The sequence below is a fragment of the Littorina saxatilis genome, linkage group LG3, assembly GCF_037325665.1.
Source record: "Littorina saxatilis isolate snail1 linkage group LG3, US_GU_Lsax_2.0, whole genome shotgun sequence".
NCBI lineage: Eukaryota > Metazoa > Mollusca > Gastropoda > Littorinimorpha > Littorinidae > Littorina > Littorina saxatilis.
Genome location: NC_090247.1, coordinates 29,645,405 through 29,667,671, shown reverse-complemented (window position 1 = coordinate 29,667,671; position 22,267 = coordinate 29,645,405). Strand labels below are relative to the sequence as shown.

Here is a 22,267-nt window from a genome sequence, read left to right as displayed (position 1 = left end):
TTTCCAAATCAAATTTGTCTGGCGTTCCACAATTTTTACAAGCTTGTGGCAAAAGCAGAATATAAATGTTTCACTCAGAAAAAGTAATAATTGTTGATAAGTCTGAAAAGAAGCGGTTATTTTAAGGCAATTCTTTCAGTCTGAAATAATTGTGGATTTTGTTTTCACACTTTATGAGGGTTTGTTTATTCAGAAATCACGCCCTCGTGACCCATGACGTTTACAATCGGAGGCCATTTTCGTTCCGCCGGAGAAAAATTGCGACAGGGTTTCAACATTGTATGATGTAGTCCTCTTGATCGCTATTGTGTGTAAACTATTAAGTGTGACATTAATTTGTGTCACTTTTCTGCTCAAACGTTATTGAAGTGCGTGGACTGAGTCGAAATGGCTGAAGCAGGGGGGCGGAAGTACAACTTCAAAGTTGTTTTGCTTGGAGAAGGATGTGTTGGGAAAACATCGCTGGTACTGCGATATGTTGAAAATAAGTTCAACGACAAACATATAACGACGTTACAGGTAAAACTTACCGACTGGAAAGGTTGTGTTAAAACCTTATATTTACGAAGTGCAATGTCATCTGTTAGGATGAGTGTAAAACTGTTCATTCCTTTGCTGGCACGTTTACTTCACACAAGGTAGCTTAGTCGCAGTGTCAAATATTCATCAGCTAGTAGAGCCTATTAGTATTACAGTATTTATAACCAAACTTAATGGAAGGGTGATACCGGAGTTAATTGCCTGAGGGTGTCACAGTTGAAGGAAATTAGTATTGATATAATACTGTTACAAACTACGTGTCATGGTGTGAAGTGATGTTTCGTGAGATTGCGACACTGACAGTGACACTTATTATAGTTACTGATATTGATACAAAAGTTCTGACACTGACAGCAATTTGAAGGGAGTCAACGCATGTTCCAAAATAAGCCCAGTGGAACTGATAGAAAACAAACCTTTTCTCTTAAAAAAAAAATCGTTCTGTGGATCTGAGTATGTGGCACACTTTCAGTTTCAAGTTCCATGTGGTCAATTCTGGAAACTGCCACAAGTGAGAAAGTTATAAAGCTGTGGCACATACAGGTATGTAGGGGCTGCACACATGACAGGCCAAGTGCACCTACTTTCCTCAGTCTGCATTATCCTGAAATTATAGCCATTTGGATTTCATGTCATTGTCTGAATTAAGTGATTGTCAATGTCATAATAAAAGCGAACATTTGTGATTAAGTTACTAAGTGCGACAGTGAACCTAACCATCACATGGAGCTAAATCGGGATATTGCTGACCCATGGCAATTTGACCGTCCAATAGTTTTGGCATTGTAAGAGGTCTTCAGAATTTTTTTCATTTTTTTATCAATCAGAAAAAGCCAGGACATTTGGACTCGTACATATTTTTAACCCAGGTCCAGTCTACCTGTTCTCCTCTGAGGCTCAGATCAACACTGCATGCATTAGTAACATGGGATTTCTGAGGGCAGAATTCGTCAAATTTGCAAGTTGACTATACAATATTTGCATGCTAAAAAGTAAAAGTAAAACTTGATGCTGTATACTTCTAAATACTATACAAGATACAATGTATGCATGTGTGCATGGTCATTTCTTTATTAAACGCTTATGAATTTGGTTTTGTGGTTTTACAGGCTTCTTTCTTGAACAAAAAATTGAATGTTGGTGGCAAGCGAGTCAATTTGGCAATATGGGTGAGTTTGTTTCACATTTTTGTTGTTGTTCATTTAAAAGCATAATTTGTTTAAAATACATGTAGATTTTCTTTGATTTATCAATTAATATCAATATCATGCTTTTGAATACCACTAGTACACTATCACTGTATTAGTTGATCATTGATTGACATTGCATGGTTTGTTAAACTTAATTAAAATTTAAATCATCCATTATTTATGCTGTATACCTGTTAGTGTTATTACATTTCACTGTGTTTTTCTTACATGACTTGCACATGGTGAATAATGTTATAGGTAGGGGCTACTGTTATGCCTTTTTCAAGTCGTAATTCGACTCAGAAATTCTATAGTTACGGCATGACGTCATTTTACTGTCGTAACCCGCTCACTGCAGGCTTCGGTTACACCTTTTCCACGAGTCGTAGAGTCACTTGGCCAGACTTTGATTACGGCGCAGCGTGATCCTACCCGGACATTCTCTAGTTACGACATGACACCATTTTACTGTCGTAACACGCTCACTATTATTCATGTCCCTTGTTAGGACATACTTGTATGTACTGGTGGTTGATTTTCCAGATATCCTCTCAGTGATTGAGGCTTATATGAGGCTCAGTGATTATAGATTTCACTGTTCCTTTAACGGGTTTATTCCGTATTTTTGGAATTATCTGTACTAATGGTACAGGTGAATGTGGGGAGTGAAGTAGTTGTTTGTTCAACCCATCCCGTTAATTTGTTTCTGCAAACAAGGATTGAATCATTTGTGTATGATTTGTGGTGGAATTTCCGGTAATCTTGAACTTTAGCGTGTTAAATTCATAGCTCAGAATCCAGTGACATTCTTTACTTATTTTTGATACAAGTCCATGTAAGCAAGCCAAAGAACATTTGTCGTGAAATTAATTGACGGATTGAGCTTCAAACTTAAGCATAATTAATTAATTTGGTTGTTCAATCGACAAAAATGCACCGAAAATGGCGTACGTTGTCAACCATGGGACATCATTTACACGAAAGAGTTGTCTCCCTTGTCTGATCATACGGATAATTCCTTCTTTGACCCATGTAAACAAAATGCATTCGTACAGTTCACCGGAGTTCATTCCGTAACTTCAAAGGGATCTAAAATGACTTGTTATGCAGACCTGTTTACCAGTACGATTTGGGCGTATTTTGTACGCCAAATTATTATCAGTACGCAAATACGCGACACACGCACAAAATACGCATAAGAACAAGTCTAGAATAGGTTTTCCGGTGTTGGTGTGCTGATTACGGGATGGTACAACTGATACCGGTTTCGGTTGAAGGGAGATAACCATGACAGCGAGTCTTCAGCTGTGGAAACCTTGTTCAGTTGTTGGCACAAGCGATCGTCAGGACAATCGTGGGAAAATGAAGCGGTAAAATGTGCCAGTTTCGGATGACTGTACCAAGTCTAAACAGCAGAAGCAGCAGATTTTCTTGGAGAAATATAAGAAAGAGCCAGGAATTGTGGAGTCTACTATGGGAAAAAGTCATGCACACTGCAAGTATTGTAAATCAGATTTCTCCGTTGCCCATGCTGGGAAATATGACATCGAACGACACCGCAGTTCCAAAACTCACATGGACAAGGTTGCTGCAAATCCGCTGAAAGCTGCCAAGGAATTATGAAGTTCATTCCCGCAAAGCAAATCCTGCCAGAAGAAAAGGCTGTAGTCCGTGCTGAAGCAATGTTTTCTGAGATGATTGTAAAAATGAACTTGCCACTGTCAACCGCAGATGTTATTTCACGAACTTCATCTTTTCATTATCAATCTGCTTGGAAGACACTGGTTATAATGTTATAAACTGACAGGTAAATAAAATTGTTTTATCCCTGTTGTATCGGAAGGAGTTAAATTCTGAAGATGTTCACAAGACATGCTATTCTTACACAAACACGGTTGCACCCACGCGTACATTTTCCCTAGCCCATATGGCTTTGCTTGCAAAGTACACCAACTTTTTGAAAAATACACTCAACTTTTTGAAAAAGTACTCTTGCCTCAGGTTTAGGGTAAACAGGTCTGGTTATGATTACAAGTGCAGGTTCTACAAATTTGGAGACTTAAATGCCTCTGGATTCTGAGCTATGAATTTAACACGCTAAAGTTCAAGATTACCGAATTTCCTCCATGGTGTGTACTAGGATGTACTGTACTAAATGTTGGGTTATATTTTCCCCGTATGTGTACTATGCGTACAGGTTAATTGGAGGGAAAATGTAGTGGTTGTTTGTTTGCATCAGATGGTTTCGTCCTCCATTGATGCAGGCATAGTCCAACTCGCCAAACTGCAATGCTTCGTTGAAAGTCTTTCTGGGGGCTCGTTTGCGCTGCACCTGTAGGGTTCGCGACGACCGAACGTAGAGCTGGACGAACGCGTTCGTTTCAAGTCCGAGATAACTTTTTGCAACCTGTTGAAGTACTCGAACGTACTTCCTACTGTCAAAACTGCTTCGCTGTGAAGTCCGCTATCCATGACTAAAGTTAACCGGCCTGCATACGCACAACCACTAAGCCTACTAATAAACTGTTGAACACGTCTGTCCTCACTCGACCCACGCTTTAAAATGGCCGCCCAAACCGGATCAAACCGGAAGTAGAGCGCGGCCCTGGCGGGGAAATGCTTTGTGGCGTAATCAAAGCAAAGAAGGGAAAAGTTACGGGCGGCATAAGTGTAGCCACTGCGAATGTTATATGATGCGGTATAATTTGCATGAACACCCCTGGTGTATTTTAAGCAAGAAGTATAGATGATGCTTATTAACACGTCTTGTGCGTTGTTTGAATGCAGTAAAGATTTCTCAGGTAACATTGATTTAGTCATAGGCAGTTAACCTTTGTCCCTTTGTGTTTATTTAATATTTATATTATGATCATTTATTGTGCACTTTGTCATTTTCGTAAGGCTGAGGAGATAGGAAAACGCTAAAGAGGGGGATGTGTTAAAATGGAAATGAATTTTTAGACATTTTTCACGTTCGAGTAGAAAATCTAACAAAACATCATCTTACAAGTTACAGGGATTGAGATTAGAAGTTCTTGTGTTTTTAAAAAAATGTAATCTTCTTCTTCTGCGTTCGTGGGCTGAAACTCCCACGTGCACTCGTGGTTTGCACGAGTGGAATTTTACGTGTATGACCGTTTTTACCCCGCCATTTAGGCAGCCATACGCCGCTTTCGGAGGAAGCATGCTGGGTATTTTCGTGTTTCTATAACCCACCGAACTCTGACATGGATTACAGGATCTTTTTCGTGTGCACTTGGTCTTGTGCTTGCATGTACACACGGGGGTGTTCGGACACCGAGGAGAGTCTGCACACAAAGTTGACTCTGAGAAATAAATCTCTCGCCGAACGTGGGGACGTACTCATGCTGACAGCGGCCAACTGGATACAAATCCAGCGCGCTACCGACTGAGCTACATCCCCGCCCCAAAAAAATGTAATTATTAATGCCTTACTTCTTTAATTATGTAATGTAATATCACATTTGTTTTCATCACAAACAGGACACAGCAGGGCAGGAGCGGTTTCACGCCTTAGGGCCTATCTACTACAGGGACAGCAACGGAGCCATCCTAGTCTACGATATCACAGATGAAGACTCCTTTCAAAAGGTGAGTAGAGTGAGATGACCGACCTTTTCAGCGGACAATGACAATCAGTGAAGTGCCCCACTGCATTATTGATCCGCCAATCTATTACTAGTGTACGCTGATTGAAGTCAAATGATACATTTATTTCACAAGGAATTGATCAAATTTTGGTATGATAAAAGGGTGAAGATCTTTTCAATCTCCCAGGTCAACAAATGGGTAGAGCTGCTAGTGTCTTTTGTGTGTACATGCAAGCGTAAGACCAAGTATGCACAGAAAAAATCCTGTTATGCATGTCGAGAGTTTGGTGGTTTTAGAAACACGAAAAGAAAAATCATGTATGCTCCTCAAAAGGAGCATGGCTGCCTAAATGCTGGGGGGGGGGGGGGGGGGGGGGAACGGTCGTAGGCGTAAAAGTCTAAAACCCTAATCATGTATAAACACGAATGTATGTGGGAGTTTCCGCCGATGAACATAAAAGAGAAGAGACGAAAGATGAAGTCAAGTGGACAAGGGGAGTATGTCAGAAAAATCTGCTGGGTTCAATTAACTTTGAAGAAAAGGATCGTGGTTGTGATTGCGACTGTGATTTCTTTTACATTGTGAAGTATGCACGAGGCAGCAATGTTAAAGTACAAGTGTTTGATCTTTTATTTTGCGTGTGCGCGCACGCGCGTGTGTGTGTGTGTTTGTCAGATATGAGGTGAGGAAGCTTTTAGAGAGTATTTAGTGTATGTATTTGTTAATTTCTGTCCAGTATCGTATTCAAATTGATGTGGTTGATCAGTTTGTATAGATGCGTGTGTTTGGTGTGCTTGGCTGGAGTGAATGTTTCTTAACCGCAATGTGAAGGCAAATATATTGTCAACCTTAGGCAATTAAAGATTCTGTATTCTGTAAAATGAGAAAGAGAGCAGTAACACTGGCATACTTGTGGCTTCCTTGCAGGTGAAGAACTGGGTGCGGGAGTTGCGGCGGATGCTGGGACAAGACGTCACACTGTGTATCGTGGGCAACAAAACAGACTTGGAAAAAGACAGGCATGTCCCTGTGCAAGAAGCAGAGGCGTAAGTTGCTCCATTTTTATGGCTGATAGAGATAAAACTGGTCAATTTCTGTTTGGTTGATGTGTTTGTAGTTGTGGTAAAATGTAGTATGTACCAGTTTTCATCTCTCTCACAGGATATAATTCGTCGTCGTCCTGGAATTTTGGCGTAACTCGATTCTTTTATTTTTGTATCCATACTAGTTACAAATATAAACACTATTTCATTATAAAAATAAACATTCCCCTTTTTTAGCCTATTCTGCTGAAAAGCTGTCAAAAATAAGTTATGCCAAAATCCCGTGATGACGTCGAATTAGTATGTTTCTAAAGATGTGAACCAACAAGAAGCATGGAGGACCAGAAGGAAATAATCTTTGTATTATGGGGGATAAATTGTTTTGAAAGAAGAATTAGGTGAGATAGTGTCTGGCAGGGACTGTTGAACCTTGTGAAAAACAGGGCTATGTTTGGGGTTTGGGGTTACAAACTCCGAGCGCTTGTTCTTTTTGGCAAAGAAAGCATAAAGTTGTTCTGGAATCAAGACACTGGCTGTTAGCTGTTAACTGTACAAAAGAAGAACGACTGCGTCTGCTTCATTGGAAAATTTTACACAGAATTTACCCAACAAATATTTTACTAAACAAGATGGGTTTATGTCAAACTAATAATTGTGAAGTTTGTAATGAACTGGATACACTTGAGCACTTCTTTTTTCATTGTCAAGAGGTGAGGAACGTTTGGAAACTATGTAAAGACTTTATTTATAAGCAAATTTATTATAATATAACTTTGAATGAAACAGATATATTATTTGGTTTTTGGAATGAAAATTTTAAAAACGATCAAATTTATTTTATAAATTATTGTATTTTGATAACAAAAATGACCATAGGAAAATTTAAGTATGGGAAGAAGTTAGACTTACGTATTTTATTGGAATTAGAGTTTAACATCAGACAGAAGTTTATGTTTTGTATAATATAAAGTTGATTATGTTATACAAAAAAGACCAAGGAAAAAGGATGTTCCCCGCCTTAACAAAAAAACCAAAAACAAAAAAAAAAATCGGGCAAAAAATATGGGTTGAAGCATCCTGCATGCAACTGAGGTCAAAAAAAAAAAGAAGAAAAAAAAAAAAAACAAGAGGCGAAGCCATCAAGGCTCACGTAAGAAATCGACAAACAGTAACACACACACACACACACACACACACACACACACACACACACACACACACACACACACACACACACACACACACACACACACACACACACACACACACACACACACACACAGAAAGAAAGAGCATAGGTGAAACTGTGCAAGAAAGCGAGACACTAGATCTAGATCTGTCTGTCTGCATGTAGCCTACTTACAAGGACACGACTGCCAACTAGTCTCGGCGCGCTCAAAATAATAATGACCGAGACTGTCAGTACTTCCTTCGCGTGACGTCTAACCCTCTTACGTCATAATGTGACGTCAATGTAATGTGACGTCTTCAAATGTTAGAGTTTCTACCACAGACATACACACGCACAGACGCACGCACGCACGCACGCACGCACAGACAGACAAAGTTACGATCGCATAGGCTACACTTACGTGAGCCAAAAAAGGGCTATTGTTTGGGGGCGATATTGAGCATTCCCAGGGACATTTAGTTCATTACAAGTAAGCCATGTAAGGACAATTTAATATCATATTCTTACTCCGAATCACATTAGCATTGAGTCACCTGAGATGCTTATCACTGAAAAACGCTTACCCGGCTAAAGAATTTAAAGGGAAGCAACCCCATCACCAAAACGAAAGTGAAAGTAGCTTTGGTAATGGGCCAGTACACCGGGAGTTACCTCCCATACGGGTGTATGCCACGTCACTTCCTCTAGGAACACGTGCCTATTATTCTTACGTCTTTTTCACCTCGGAGAGGACGGTTCACTTTTTGACGCTCTGTGGCTGACCTTGTGTGTTTGAGTGACACCCGCCGGCCACGTTACCCAGCTTGTCTGCTCGCCTTGCCTACAGTTTGGTGAGCTCGTTCCCGTTTGTTGTTGGTTGTTTGCGCTGTTTCGTTACTGTACGTTGTCCGTTTTTTACGGACTTGTGTGTCAGTGACTTGCGTGTTTCGCCATTTTGTTGTGTGAGTTAGTTAGCTAACTCGTGTGACTTTGCTAGTAGCTCTGCGTGCCCTCTTTCTGTTTGGGCAAGTGTAGCTTTAGTATTTTGTTGACGCGTAAGCGTGTGTGTTTACTGTGTTTTCAGTCGTTTTGACTTACGTTTCAGTAAATCTTTTTACTTTGCCACGTGTTGTTGACGTTTGTGTCAGTGTCTTGCGTGTCGCCATTTTGTTGTGTGAGTTAGTTTTCTAGCTCGTGTGACTTTGTTTGTAGCTCTCCGTGCCTCTGCTTGTGGGGCAAGTTTAGCTATAGTATTTTGTTAACGCATTAGTGCGTGTGTTTACTGAATTTTCCAGTCGTTTAGACTTATGTTTCAGTAAATTTTTTCGCGTTGCCACGTGTTGTTGTCAACATGTCTGATTCAGACAAGCGCCGTGGCAAGTCGGACCCCAAGGGGAAAATTAAGGCTAAGTCTTCCTCTTCCAAAGCAACGTTACTTGTTACAGACCAAGAGCGTAACACTTTGTTGGCTGTACCAATTTCGGCGCCTAGCGCTGTTACTACTTCTGCTTCTTTTGCGGCGCCTAGCGCTACTGTTACTTCTGCACCTGTCTCTACATCGGAGACTTCGTCTTCTTTGTTAGCACCTGGACAAGGTGCGTTGGTTTCCTCTCTGTTAAAGTCACTGGTTCCAGAAATCCGCAGCTTGGTGCAGGCAGATTTTCAGCGTTCCGTCGCCAGCAGTTCGGCGTTTCCGGCATCTGGCAGTGACGTCCGGGCATTGGCTTCCGTGTCTTTGTCCTCCACTTCCGGCTTGGAGCAGCGTCCTCCCTCTTCAGCGTCGGTTGGTAAGCAGAGCTGGTCCGATAGCCCTCGTGAGGCGCCTGGACGTTCTCCTTCGGGGGACAGCTCTTTCGCATCGGGTCACGACCGATACCTTGCTGATCTTTCATTTCCGGCGATAACCTACGAGGCCCCGGACTTGTTCGAACAGCGGCGGCAGTCGGTTTCGACTGCCGCATTTCCGGCACTTGCCGGAAGTGATGATCCGTCCGCTCCGGCACGCTACGGCGGTCGCGGCAGGATGGAGTATTCACTGACTTCCGGTCCTTCCGGATCGCGAAGTCAACCAGTGCAGTCTTCACTTCCGCATTTTGCGGTTCCGTTGACTACACTTCCGGTTTCGGCCGGAAACGCTTCTTCCTCTTCTGGTGGTTCCTTCCGGATACCAGATAGTGGATTACAGCGTGCGCCTTCCGGCTTTCAAGCGCCTAGGCTTGAGCAGGCATCACTCCACTCAGTCGGGGGAGTGACGTCAGCTCATGCAGCTCCGGTTTTTGCGGATGGTCGTCCTGCTTACCCTTTACCTTCACAGGGTTTTGGGCGGCAGGATGACGTTAGTGCTCAGGCTTTTCCGGTTTCCGGTTTGCCAGGGCATGCTTCTGCTTCCGGAACTGGTGACTTCGGTCATGGTTCCACGTGTGACTATTCTGATGCTCCATCAGTGGTCAGCGAGGAGTCGCGGGGCGTGTTTCCGTCGAAGCTCAAGTCTGTTCTTGACGTCGCGGCGGAAGTAACGTCTCGTTATTTTCCTGAAGGGGTGGTGGCTGCGGACTCTTCCGCATCATTCGTTCCTTCTGCCATGGCGGACTTCCGGCCGGCACAGGAGGATGTTTCTTCCTTCCGGTTCGCCGAGTCTCCGTCAGTGGCTTACCAACTTTCGCATTCACTGGTTCGTCCAGCACATGCGGGGAGTGGTATTCGGCCAGTGCCTGTTCCGTTACTGCTTCCTTTTGGTCCAGTTCCGGAATCAGCTCAGCAGTGGGTGGCTTCAGCTGCCCAAGCCTCTTCCTTCGTGCCTACGGCCAATAGGAAGCTTGGCATGCCCAATCAGAGCCAGAATTGGCTGGCGTCTTTTGCACTCCCTAGGGCTACCCTTCCGGTTTCCCGGGAATTGCTGCCTCTTCTGACTAAACCGATCAAGCGTGATTCGGTTTTGCCGGTTTCCGAGGCTTCCCTCCTCTCTGCTGAGGAGGTTGGACGTCGGCAGATCGAACTGTCCTCCATTGCGGAGACTCTCGTTCGGGCTCTGTCTCGGGCATTGACCGATTCGCTAGTTCCTTTCACTCTCAGTGAAGAACAGAATGCGGACGATGTCTCTGCGCTTTTGACCGCATTGGCCAAGGTCAATGAGGAACAATTGCGTCTTTCCTCCCTGCAGTACACCCAAGCGGTACTCTGCAGGAGGGATCTCTTCCTCTCGCAGTCCCAATTCACGGAGCTGGCTACTAGGGAGACCTTGAGAGTCTCCCCGGTCTCAGAGGAGTCTCTCTTCTGTCCGCTGGCACTGGATGCCAGACAGAAGGAGATTCAGTCAAACAAGGACAGTCAGTTCCTTGACTACACTCTGAAGGGGGTGAAACAGTCTCAGCCTTCTAAACAGAAGCAGGCTCAGACATCGTCTAACCCCAAGCCAGCTCAGAAGCGGCAGGCTTCGCCGGCCGCTCGTGGTGGGAAGAAGAGGACGGCATCGGGGAGGGGGCGTGGCGGCTCTGGAAGTAAGCCACACCCCCAATGAAGCGCTCCCGATCTCACCTCCCTCCCGCCCTCCACCTTGGTGATGGCGGGAGGCCCCTCCCGGGCACTTTCTCGTTGGATGTCGGTAGTAGACAGCCAATGGATTGTGGGAGTGGTGAGTTCGGGCTTCCGTCTACTCTGGCGGGAGGAAAAGGCGCCTCTTACCCGAGTGCCTCCGCGGTTCAAGCCCCCCTTCTCGCAGGAAGCACGTTCCGTCTTGCAGTCGGAAATTGCCTCCCTGGAGCAGAAGGGCGCGGTGGAGAGAGTTCGGGTCCACAGCTCCCTGGGATTTTACGGGCGTCTGGTCGCTGTTCCCAAAGCATCAGGAGGATGGCGTCCCGTGTTGGATTTATCTCTCCTCAATACTTTTTTGAGGGAGATAAAATTCAAGATGGAGACGCCAGCCTCTGTCCGAGACTCTCTCCGCCCAGGAGACTGGGTGACCTCGATCGATCTCACGGACGCATACTTTCACATTCTTATGCATCCGACCGACCAGAAATGGCTTCATTTCCGGTGGGGAGATCAGATCTACCAGTTTCGCGCACTCCCTTTCGGGCTGTCTCTCGCACTGTGGGTTTTTTACCATGGTGGTGAGACAGGTCTGTGCACTGGTGAGGTCCCAGGGTATCCGTCTGCGGGCTTATCTGGACGACTGGCTCATCATGAACCAGTCCCAGAGCGGCTGTTCGCAGGATACCCTGACGGTTCTTCGAGAATCCAACTGGTTGGGGTTCTCGATCAACCGGGTAAAGTCGGAGCTGACCCCGTCACAGACATTCACTTATCTGGGGATGTCTTTCGACACGGTCGCTTGGACTGTCCAGCCTTCTCAGAGAAGGGTGGACAAGCTCCAAGCTCAGATTCGCTCCACTTTACCTCTCCTGATGGCTTCCATCCGCTCGCTCGCCTCCATCTTGGGGCAGATGGAGTCTATGGCTCTTCTGGTTTCACTGGGCCGGGTCCACAAATGTCCGCTTCAGTTCGCGCTGAAGCCGTTTGTGGACTCTCCTCTGGTGGACTGGGACGCCCTCAGCCCTTTGCAGGGATGGTTCCAGTCTGCGACCCTTCCGTGGTTGCACACGGAGTGGGTCTGCAGAGGTGTTCCGATCGTCGTGCCCCTCCCCGACCTGGACCTCTTTACAGATGCGTCCAGGGAGGGTTGGGGGGCACATACAGATCTTCAGACTCCTCCCTTTCCGTTACTCAGCCGAGTAATCCGGAAAGCGGAGATGGAGGAGCCGGCCCTTCTTCTTCTGGTCGCTCCTCTGTGGCCGTCGCAGGTCTGGTTTCCAGATCTTCTTCGGCTTGCCCAAGGGCCCCCCATTCCTCTCGCACTCGTGCGAGGGGAACTAGTGCAGCCCCGAACAGGCATTCCACACGAGGAGCCCAGTCTTCTGAAGCTTCACGTGTGGAAGTTGTTCGGGACTCGCTGAAGCGCTCTGGGGCGTCGTCTTTGACTCTGGACTTGGTGGCTCGCTCGCATAGAGCGTCCACCTCTTCAGTTTATGCTTCCCACTGGAAGGCATGGACTGCCTGGTGTTCAGCTAGAGGGGTGAGTTCGGTGGCTCCGCGCTCTATTCAGGTCGCTAACCACCTCTCTTTCATGTCTTCACAGGGCGCCTCAGTCTCCTCGTTGAGGGTCCGGCGCTCCGCTATCTCGGCGACTCTTCAGCAGATTGGTCGTTCTGTTCGAGTCGGGGGCGTTATAGCTGCAGTCATTAAAGGGGCTGCTCTTAAGGAAGCTAAAGCTCGTTTGCCCGCTCCCAAGTGGGACTTGTTTTTAATCCTGGAATTCCTTCGTTCTGCGGATTTTGAGCCTTTAAGCGAGGCCAGTCTGTTCAATGTCACTCGCAAAGCGCTGTTTCTCCTTTTGTTGGCTACGGCCCGACGGGGTAGCGAGGTCCACGCCCTGTCGGGTCAGCCTGGAGATATCTCCTTTGAGCCGGACGGTTCCGCATCTTTGCGTTTCCGGCCTGATTTCCTGGCCAAGAATCAGTCTCCGGGGCAGGCCTCTCCGCTGGTTAGAGTTAAGGCTCTGACCAGCGCGTTGGCCCCGGGTGACCCCGATTCGGTCAATTGCCCTGTGAGGGCACTTCGTCTGTACTTAGCCCGGACTCAGCCGATTCGGTCTAGTTCTCAGAAGTTGTTGTTTATCTCTCTCCTTACTAGGCGCGAGAAAGATTTGTCGAAGGTAACGTTGGCCCGGTGGGTGTCCTCGCTCATCAAGCAGGCTTATGAGTGGAGGCGCACAAAGAGGGGGGGGGTTATGCCCTCCTTGCCACTTGACTCGGCCCGAGCCCATGAGACGAGGGCGTGGGCATCCTCTCTGGCAGTTCTGCGCTCCAGACGTCTAGAGGAGGTGCTGACAACTGCGTATTGGCGTTCCGAAGATGTTTTCATAAACTTTTATCTTCGGGACGTCACAGCTCTTCGACAGGATGGCTCCAGAGGCCTTCCAGCGCTCATAGCAGCAGGCCAGTTCCTGTCCAGAACTTGATGGTGAGTTTTGATTCATTTCTAGCCCACCGCCTTGTTGATGTTATCTGCTAATGTGATTCGGAGTAAGAATATGATATTAAATGGAAAATTTCCTAAATAAATTATCATTTAATTAATATACTTACCCGAATCACATACTGTATTCCCTCCCACCTGCCCCGCTTATGGTTTTAAGATTTTTTAAAGCCGTATGATAATAGGCACGTGTTCCTAGAGGAAGTGACGTGGCATACACCCGTATGGGAGGTAACTCCCGGTGTACTGGCCCATTACCAAAGCTACTTTCACTTTCGTTTTGGTGATGGGGTTGCTTCCCTTTAAATTCTTTAGCCGGGTAAGCGTTTTTCAGTGATAAGCATCTCAGGTGACTCAATGCTAATGTGATTCGGGTAAGTATATTAATTAAATGATAATTTATTTAGGAAATTTTCCATTCGTTTACATCAAAGAGTTTAAAAGCCACTGGTATGCTCAGGCATGGGAATTGTCCGCCGAAAGGCAAATTTCCGCCAAAATTATTTTTTGTTCCACAGAAAAAGCAAATACGTGTGTAAAAAAAAAATGGGGGAGGCAAAAATGGTTCTGAAAACTGAATTTAATGGCAAATATTGAGCTCAGATGTCAACAAATTGCACAATTTGGCTTCTTTGGAGAAAGTTTTTTCAAGGGGGCGATGCCCCTGGACCCCCCCTAATAAGGCTAGGGGCTTTGCGCCGTCGACTTCGATATTTTATACACATTTTCAGCCTTTTTTACTTTTTTCAATTCCCATGCCTGTATGCTAATGGCCTTCAGTATGTCCATTTACCTCAGTGATGATACAAGTGTCACTAGCAAATTTGTGGGTTGGTCAGATAAGATAAACAGGTATTGATTGAAGTACCACAAATAGTTGTTTTGCTTGGTTGAATTACTTACTCAAGTTATTTCTTTCTCATGTCCACAGGTACGCAGCGTCAGTCAATGCCAAGCACTTTCACTCATCCGCGAAGCTGAACAGGGGCATAGAGGAACTATTTCTAGATTTGAGTAAAGGTATGTGCAGTTCAGTTGTGTGTGTTTTCTTTTTAAGTACCCAAAGTTTGTTTTGAAATAAAGAACAGTAGTATTCCTTACTCTATTCTCATATTCTAGGTAATGTCGCCCCAGATGTTAATGAAATTGCAGGGTTTGGCATGAATTGTCCAGTTGTAAAATTATGCAGACTTTTGCTTTGAATTAAAATCAATGTGATTTTAAGTTTTGGTACTGGTCTTTTAGACCAATAAGAACAGTTACTGAACACAACGAGAATATCCTCTATAGCTGGTTTTAATCTCCTTTGTTTCTTTGCAAAACAACTAAAACAACTTCCAACAGAATGTTTTACAGCAATCAGTATCATCTTGTTGCCCAAATGCAGCTTAGTTCACAGAAACAGATTATACTATATAATTAATTACTTTATGATTAATCATTGTCGTCCAGTTGCCTAATCTTCACCAGCAGCGGATTCGTGTAAATTTATATTCTTTCCAACAGGTATGATAGAAAAATCAGACGGGACAATGGGTCGGGGGGGACGCACAGGGAGCAACCGACGTAATGTGGTGGTTGTGGACGACGACCAACAGCAGCAAGCAAAGACAGGAGGATGCTGCGGCTAGCGTGGCTTTTCTTCACACTTCCCCAGACAACTTTGTGAGCAGAAAAAAAACCGGGTGGTGAAAAGCATCTGTGAACATACCATGCTCACTTTAACCACTGGATCGCTGGGCCGATCACTGGCAAAAAGAAAAAAATGCAAACAAAAAAGATCATGAAAAGTTGCGGTTTTCTGGCTTCAGAAGTTGGAAAAGAGTGACTTTAACTTTGCCCTTGAGATTTGACCTTGCCTGTGGGTTTCAACCTTCTTAAGGTTTTGACTCGACCTTGAACTTTGCCTGCCTGAGTTATACCTGGCAACGGAGTGTTTTGCATTGTGAGAGCCTGCAACCAGACTGAAACCTTTCTGTGTGAGAACGGTTCCTTTTGGTCCGACAAAGAAGGGCTATGGTATTTCAGTGGCAAGATTCAAGCTGCAGTGTCATAATACGATTACATCTGATTCTAGATCAGCTGAAATTATTGAGGGAAGGCCATGGGGACAGGTTAAAGTTGGGAGTTTTGGAACTTTAATTTAGAAAGAGTAGAATGCACATATTTAGAGCAAAACATGGCCCTTTTTATTTATTTTAAATGAAGACTATATTTGATTTTGGGTAAATAGCTTTTCAACACATTTTGGTTGGGATGGCTTAATCAGAAGCCTGTATTGCATACTAAAGTTAGAAGACTTAGGTTAGAGAGAGAGAAAAAGTTAAAAGAACAATGACCTGTAAAGAATGTGAAGAATTAAAACTGAACTTGCTCATGAGAATGACAGCACAATTCTTTTTGTCATGAAATACCTTGGTCCTTCTTTTTTCAATGTGTGCATGCTTGAAATATGTGAAGTGTTGAGTTCTGAATGCTTTTGACTGAAACGAATGTTGAGGATTACATTACATACCGGTATGTATGTGAAGTACATGTATACAATTTTGAAAACCAGAAGTTGCAAATGGTTTGTTTTTTTGTAGCCGATTGTTCTGTTTTAAAATGTTAATGATTGTGTAATGATATAAAAACAATACCGGCTGTGTTACCAAATCCAATACATGAAATGTATAGATCTATGAAAAGAAAACCTGGTTTATCCCCAAAGTAGATTTGCTCACTATTCAAGCTATGATGTACAAAACTTGTGTCAACATTCTGAACATCTCAGACTTAATGTTATCAGATTCAATATCATTTACGGTAGCTCACTTGCTTCATGGTCACACGTCCGATTAGCCATTATAGATAGGAGGCTGTCGTGTTAGATATTCTCAGTAAATTCAGCTTTTGGACATTTTACTCTGTCTTTGTTTCAAACCTCATGGGTTTAAACAAAACATGTAAGAAGGCAGCAATAGCAGGATCATGATTGAGTTAAAAACAATATGTTGAAAAATGCATGAGATTTGTAAATGTAAGTAAATTTACAATTTTCTGTGAATTTCAAAGCCCCATCTGTGTGTGTTATTTTTTCAGGTCAAAATCAGCACTAAAAAGTGGATAAAACCCACAGCTTTGCCTGCTTTTAGCAAGTTGAGTCAAATTGAGATTTTAGAATCCCAAGTCTGATAACGGGCCGAACTATCTTGCAGGCCTTTATCTCATCTTTCACCTTCATGGGACTTGGTTGAATGCTATTATATTCACAAAATTAAGCCTTAAACCATTTTTATATCCTTTGTCTTTCATAGCAGCAAAGGGGTAAGTTTAGTTCATAGATCTGTGAGAATAAATTGATCTCGCAAGCAGAATTTGGCAGTGAGTATTTTTTGTACATTTAGATTGACTACATGCAGACTTTAGAGATGTTAAAATAAACAGTCACTAATTGACAGATATGATAATGTTTCAAACCAGTAAAGCCAGACGCTTATGGGCAAATATGATACATTTTCAAACGAGTAAAGTAAAATATAAGTTGTCTGTACATGTAGTTTTCTCTCTGTGATTCTTACACAATTATCTCTGTGAACCAATTTTGAGAGTGCTCTTGCGTGTAATAAGTAACATGCACACCAGCCCCTGAAAAAGTCTCTTCTTTACTTTTCTCCATGCCTTAGACTCTTAGAATGTTTTTGGTGGCAGGTTGTTTGATCATGCTTATTAGAAAGTGAAAGAAACAGTCTTTCCCATGAAAAAAGTTCTACTCACGATCTCAGATCTGCGGAGGCATTTACGTGGGATAAGACCGTCCCTCCACATGGACACACCAAAAATGCCCCCCGTGGGTTAGGGGGAATAATTTACCCGATGCTCCCCAGCATGTCGTAAGAGGCGACTAACGGATTCTGTTTCTCCTTTTACTCTTGTTAAGTGTTTCTTGTATAGAATATAGTCAATTTTTGTAAAGATTTTAGTCAAGCAGTATGTAAGAAATGTTAAGTCCTTTATACTGGAAACTTGCATTCTCCCAGTTTTTGTTTTGTTTGTTCGTTCATGGGCTGAAACTCCCACGGCTTTTACGTGTATGACCGTTTTAGGCAGCCATACGCCGCTTTCGGAGGAAGCATGCTGGGTATTTTCGTGTTTCTATAACCCACCGAACTCTGACATGGATTACAGGATCTTTTTCGTGCGCACTTGGTCTTGTGCTTGCGTGTACACACGGGGGTGTTCTGACACCGAGGAGAGTCTGCACACAAAGTTGACTCTGAGAAATAAATCTCTCGCCGAACGTGGGGACGAACTCACGCTGACAGCGGCCAACTGGATACAAATCCAGCGCGCTACCGACTGAGCTACATCTCCGCCCCATTCTCACAGTAAGGTAATATATTGTACTACGTTGCAAGCCCCTGGAGCAATTTTTTTATTAGTGCTTTTGTGAACAAGAAACAATTAACAAGTGGCTCTATCCCATCTCCCCCCCCTTTCCCCGTCGCGATATAACCTTCGTGGTTGAAAACGACGTTAAACACCAAATAAAGAAAGAAAGAAACACACCAAAAATCAACATCCTGACTGCTTCCTGAGCAGCGTTGGAATTTTTGATTAAATTACTTTTTACAGATTGACACTAGTGGCTTTGAACAAATTAATTCATTAAAATATTCTCATTCTGACATTTCAGCACCCAAGTGATGAGTTTTGGTATGCATCAAAGTGCAGGGATTGCCTTATCCCATGTAAAAAGCCTGACCAGATCTGAGACAGTGAGGAGAATTATTTACACGGGAAGCACTGTGCCTTTAATTTAGCAAAGAGCCTGTGATGAACATTGTCCATTAACAGGGAACCAAGGCGATGGGAGTGCATGTACCCATTCAAAGTAATGCTCGGCCCAAAATATCTTGCCTCCGGCTGTGTTCTGGATTAGATATATCTGCAGATATTCTATAGATTAGTCCGCTCTTACCCCAAGATTAAAAAACATTTTTTTTATGTAGTTAGCTTCATTTTATCATCCGCTGATGTTTTGTGGTGATTGTGCTGCTAGGGTTTTGAGCTAGAGCCCGAAAAGTCTATAGTCAGTGTATGTGGTTTAATGTTTTAACACTGCAAATTTACCATCCCCATTTACTGGTATGTAATTTGTGAACCAGTACACAGACAGTTGATTTATTGTATGATATGCCTTTACAGGAGTAATAGTGTATTTGGGACTTAATACTGAATAATCTGAAAAATGTTGCAGGTATTGTGTAGGGAAAGTAAAGAGTCTAGTAATAGAGAGATGCCCCTTATAGTCTAGATGCTCTGAAAAAATCTGCTTCAATTGCTATTTATTTCTCATGCTCATTTACGAGTTATTCATTTTCAGATCATTTCTTTTATCTCTATGTCTGTATGTTCATTTATTTATGTAATTTTTTTCTTTCTTTTACTTCTCAAGGGAAACGGTTAGAAAGAAGCATACACATCAAGAACAGTGCAGAGAAAATCACAGAGCTGCAGATACAAGTGGCATTGTCCACAAAGTTCTAAGATGATTATCTATTTGCTTTTCTCACCATCATTTTATCGAGAGAGAAAACTATGGTTTAGTTTGTTCTACATTTGCCAGTGGCACTTGTTAAAGCTGCCCCCCGCGGGTTAGGGGGAGTCCCATATTGGTTGGGACGAGAAAGAATTTACCTGATGCTCCCCAGCATGTCGTAAGAGGCGACTAACGGATTCTGTTTCTCCTTTTACCCTTGTTAAGTGTTTCTTAATATAGTCAATGTTTGTAAAGATTTTAGTCAAGCAGTATGTAAGAAATGTTAAGTCCTTTGTACTGAAAACTTGCATTCTCCCAGTAAGGTAATATATTGTACTACGTTGCAAGCCCCTAGAGCAAATTTTTGATTAGTGCTTTTGTGAACAAGAAACAATTGACAAGTGGCTCTATCCCATCACCCCCCTTCCCTCCGTCGCGATATAACCTTGAACGGTTGAAAACGACGTTAAACACCAAATAAAGAAAGAAAGAAAGTTGAAACCTTCACAGGAGCAGTGAAAATTGTATTCTACTACTTGATTGATAGAGACCGAATGAACCACCACCTTTTCACCAAGTTCAGAATTGGCCAGTCAGACCAGTGCCCTTGTCAAACAGGCAGCATGACAACGGAACACCTGCTGCAGACTTGCCCACTACATGATGGCCTCAGGAGCCAGATCTGGGCGGAGGCGACCACGGTGCAAGGGAAGCTCTATGGCAGTCTGGACGACCTACAGCGCACGGCAACATTTGCGCGGAGAACCGGCGTTTCCATCTGAGTGATCGACAAGAAAAAGAAGAAGAAGAAGATTGATAGAGTGGCTGACCTAACCATTGTTTTATTCAGAGTTTGTTCTTTAAAAGGAATTTGTTTTCAATGAGCGGTTAGTGTGCAAATTGCAACTTGAAACACTTGACCTTGTTTACAATTTATACAACTTATTTGGTGAACCTTGACATTAGTGTTCATGCATGTCATGCGAGTCACAATTTCTAACACCCGTATATGTACCGGTATATGTTTTCAGAGACTGTGTATAGTTCTATGAATCTGTGTTAAAACATGCCTATAAACTGAAGCGTTACCCCCCGCGGGTTAGGGGGAATAATTTACCCGATGCTCCCCAGCATGTCGTAAGAGGCGACTAACGGATTCTGTTTCTCCTTTTACCCTTGTTAAGTGTTTCTTGTATAGAATATAGTCAATGTTTGTAAAGATTTTAGTCAAGCAGTATGTAAGAAATGTTAAGTCCTTTGTACTGGAAACTTGCATTCTCCCAGTAAGGTCATATATTGTACTACGTTGCAAGCCCCTGGAGCAATTTTTTGATTAGTGCTTTTGTGAACAAGAAACAATTAACAAGAAACAATTAACAAGTGGCTCTATCCCATCCCCCCCCCCCCTTTTCCCCGTCGCGATATAACCTTGAACGGTTGAAAACGACGTTAAACACCAAATAAAGAAAGGAAGAAACTGAAGTGTTATTACTGAATAAGGCCTGTTCATCCAATGATTTATGCTTTGTTGAATTAGTCAACTGAACAAGGAAGTTGTGTGTATTGATCACTTTCAGTGGTCCAGATTCAAAAGGTTGTTGTTGACTTTTTGTGTGCATTTTTTATTTGATTTACTTTGAGTTGAGATGGTAAAGATTTTGGTCATCGCGACTTTCTAATTTTTTGGGGAAAGCTAACCATTTAAATTTTATATCTAAGGAGGTGGAAAATGCATCACAGATTATGGTTATGAAAATGCTTAATGGAATATGATTGGTCACCTTAATTTTGACTGCAAGAAATGCTACCCTTTATAGTTAACAATGATTTTTCCACCCTGGACAAACGTCCATTGCAGTCCTTTTCCGTGGAAATGCCCCAATTGAACCGTCAAGTTTGCTGTGGGTTAACAGTCCAGGATTATTTGACTTATCAGCGAACGACGAAGAAGAAGAAGAAATTTGACTTATACATCGACACAATGAACAGGATTGAACACTCCCTTCTCCTGAAAACAGTTCAGTGCTCCATCTCAGATCTGGCCAGGCTTTTACATGGGGTAAGACCATTCCTCCACTTGGACATTTACCAAAAGTCAACACCTTGACTGCGTTCTGTGGTTAATTTGAACTTTTTTTTTTATGAATTACATTCTCAAAGATCCAGTAGTGGATTTTAGGAAAATAATTCAACAGCCAATTCCCATGCTGCACAGAGCACACAGGCTGTTCATTTTTTGTATGTGACCAAATGGAGGGATGGTGTTATGAGCATGGCCACATCTGATATGGTGAGCCAAACTTTGTTTGCACGAGAAAGAGTGGGCTTTTAAAGATGTGTAATCATGTCGACATGCTACAATGATTATGACAGCTGTAACAGCCAGGATTATTATCTGAGACAGAACAAACAAGTTTGGTTTACTTGCTTACTAGTTTATCATTGACAACTGTCATTTATTATAAGATTAAGAGGCATGAAGATTTGGCCAAGTATGGCTCAAGTTTTGTGTTTAGAGATATTCAAATCCATCTTTGAAGAATAGGAAAAACATTGATTTGTGGTTTTTGTTTTTTTAGAAACACTCACATTGGCTTACTTTCCAACCAAGTAATCCAGGAAATGCATACATTGTACCTTTATTGTTTGTGTTTGTCCTGACACGCACTCACATAACCTTACTTTACAACTAAGTGATACTTTTTGTATTGAAAATCAAAAGAATTCATGGTTTAGTTTGCAATCTAGAGACGATTTCATCACTCATTCATTCTCTCAAGATTTCTTACATGATGTACATTTATGAAAATATACCATGTAGAAGTGACTTGAAGAATCTAACTATTTCAGATTTTCAGGTTGCATATTTAAATTACAGTATACGCAAAACATGAGTGACCCAAGTAAAATGTGATTTTGAACAAACTGTAAGGTTACTCAGTTTTACAAAAGAGTGTTTGTGACCAATGTCCTGTGCTGTGGTCATGTTTCCAATTGCAAGTGATACCAGCTATTTTTCTTCTTGTGACGGAAGTAAAACAGAAGTTTGGTGCTATGCTGAGATCATTTTGTGTGTGCGTGTGTGAGAGAATGTGTTAGAGAGAGAGTGCATGTTTGTGTCAGAGGGAGAGAGAAAGAGTGTGCGTATGCAGGGACA

General features: G+C 43.0%; 1 protein-coding gene across 1 annotated transcript; it reads left to right on the top strand.

Moving 5' to 3' along the window:
- Positions 1 to 164: 164 nt before the first annotated feature.
- Positions 165 to 22,165, top strand: LOC138962088 (ras-related protein Rab-21-like). The gene is made up of 6 exons (XM_070333798.1): positions 165 to 519; positions 1,650 to 1,709; positions 5,235 to 5,342; positions 6,270 to 6,388; positions 14,521 to 14,609; positions 15,096 to 22,165. Exons 1-6 carry the CDS (start codon positions 388 to 390, stop codon positions 15,218 to 15,220), a joined length of 633 nt encoding a protein of 210 aa, XP_070189899.1. The 5' UTR covers positions 165 to 387; the 3' UTR covers positions 15,221 to 22,165.
- The last annotated feature ends 102 nt before the right edge of the window (positions 22,166 to 22,267 follow it).

Excerpts from the sequence above, each read along its gene's own strand:
- LOC138962088 (XM_070333798.1), top strand. The coding sequence starts at position 388 with ATGGCTGAAGCAGGGGGGCGGAAGTACAACTTCAAAGTTGTTTTGCTT. Across the intron at positions 5,343-6,269 it reads ATGAAGACTCCTTTCAAAAG|GTGAAGAACTGGGTGCGGGA; the intron begins GTGAGTAGAGTG and ends GCTTCCTTGCAG. Across the intron at positions 14,610-15,095 it reads ATTTCTAGATTTGAGTAAAG|GTATGATAGAAAAATCAGAC; the intron begins GTATGTGCAGTT and ends TCTTTCCAACAG.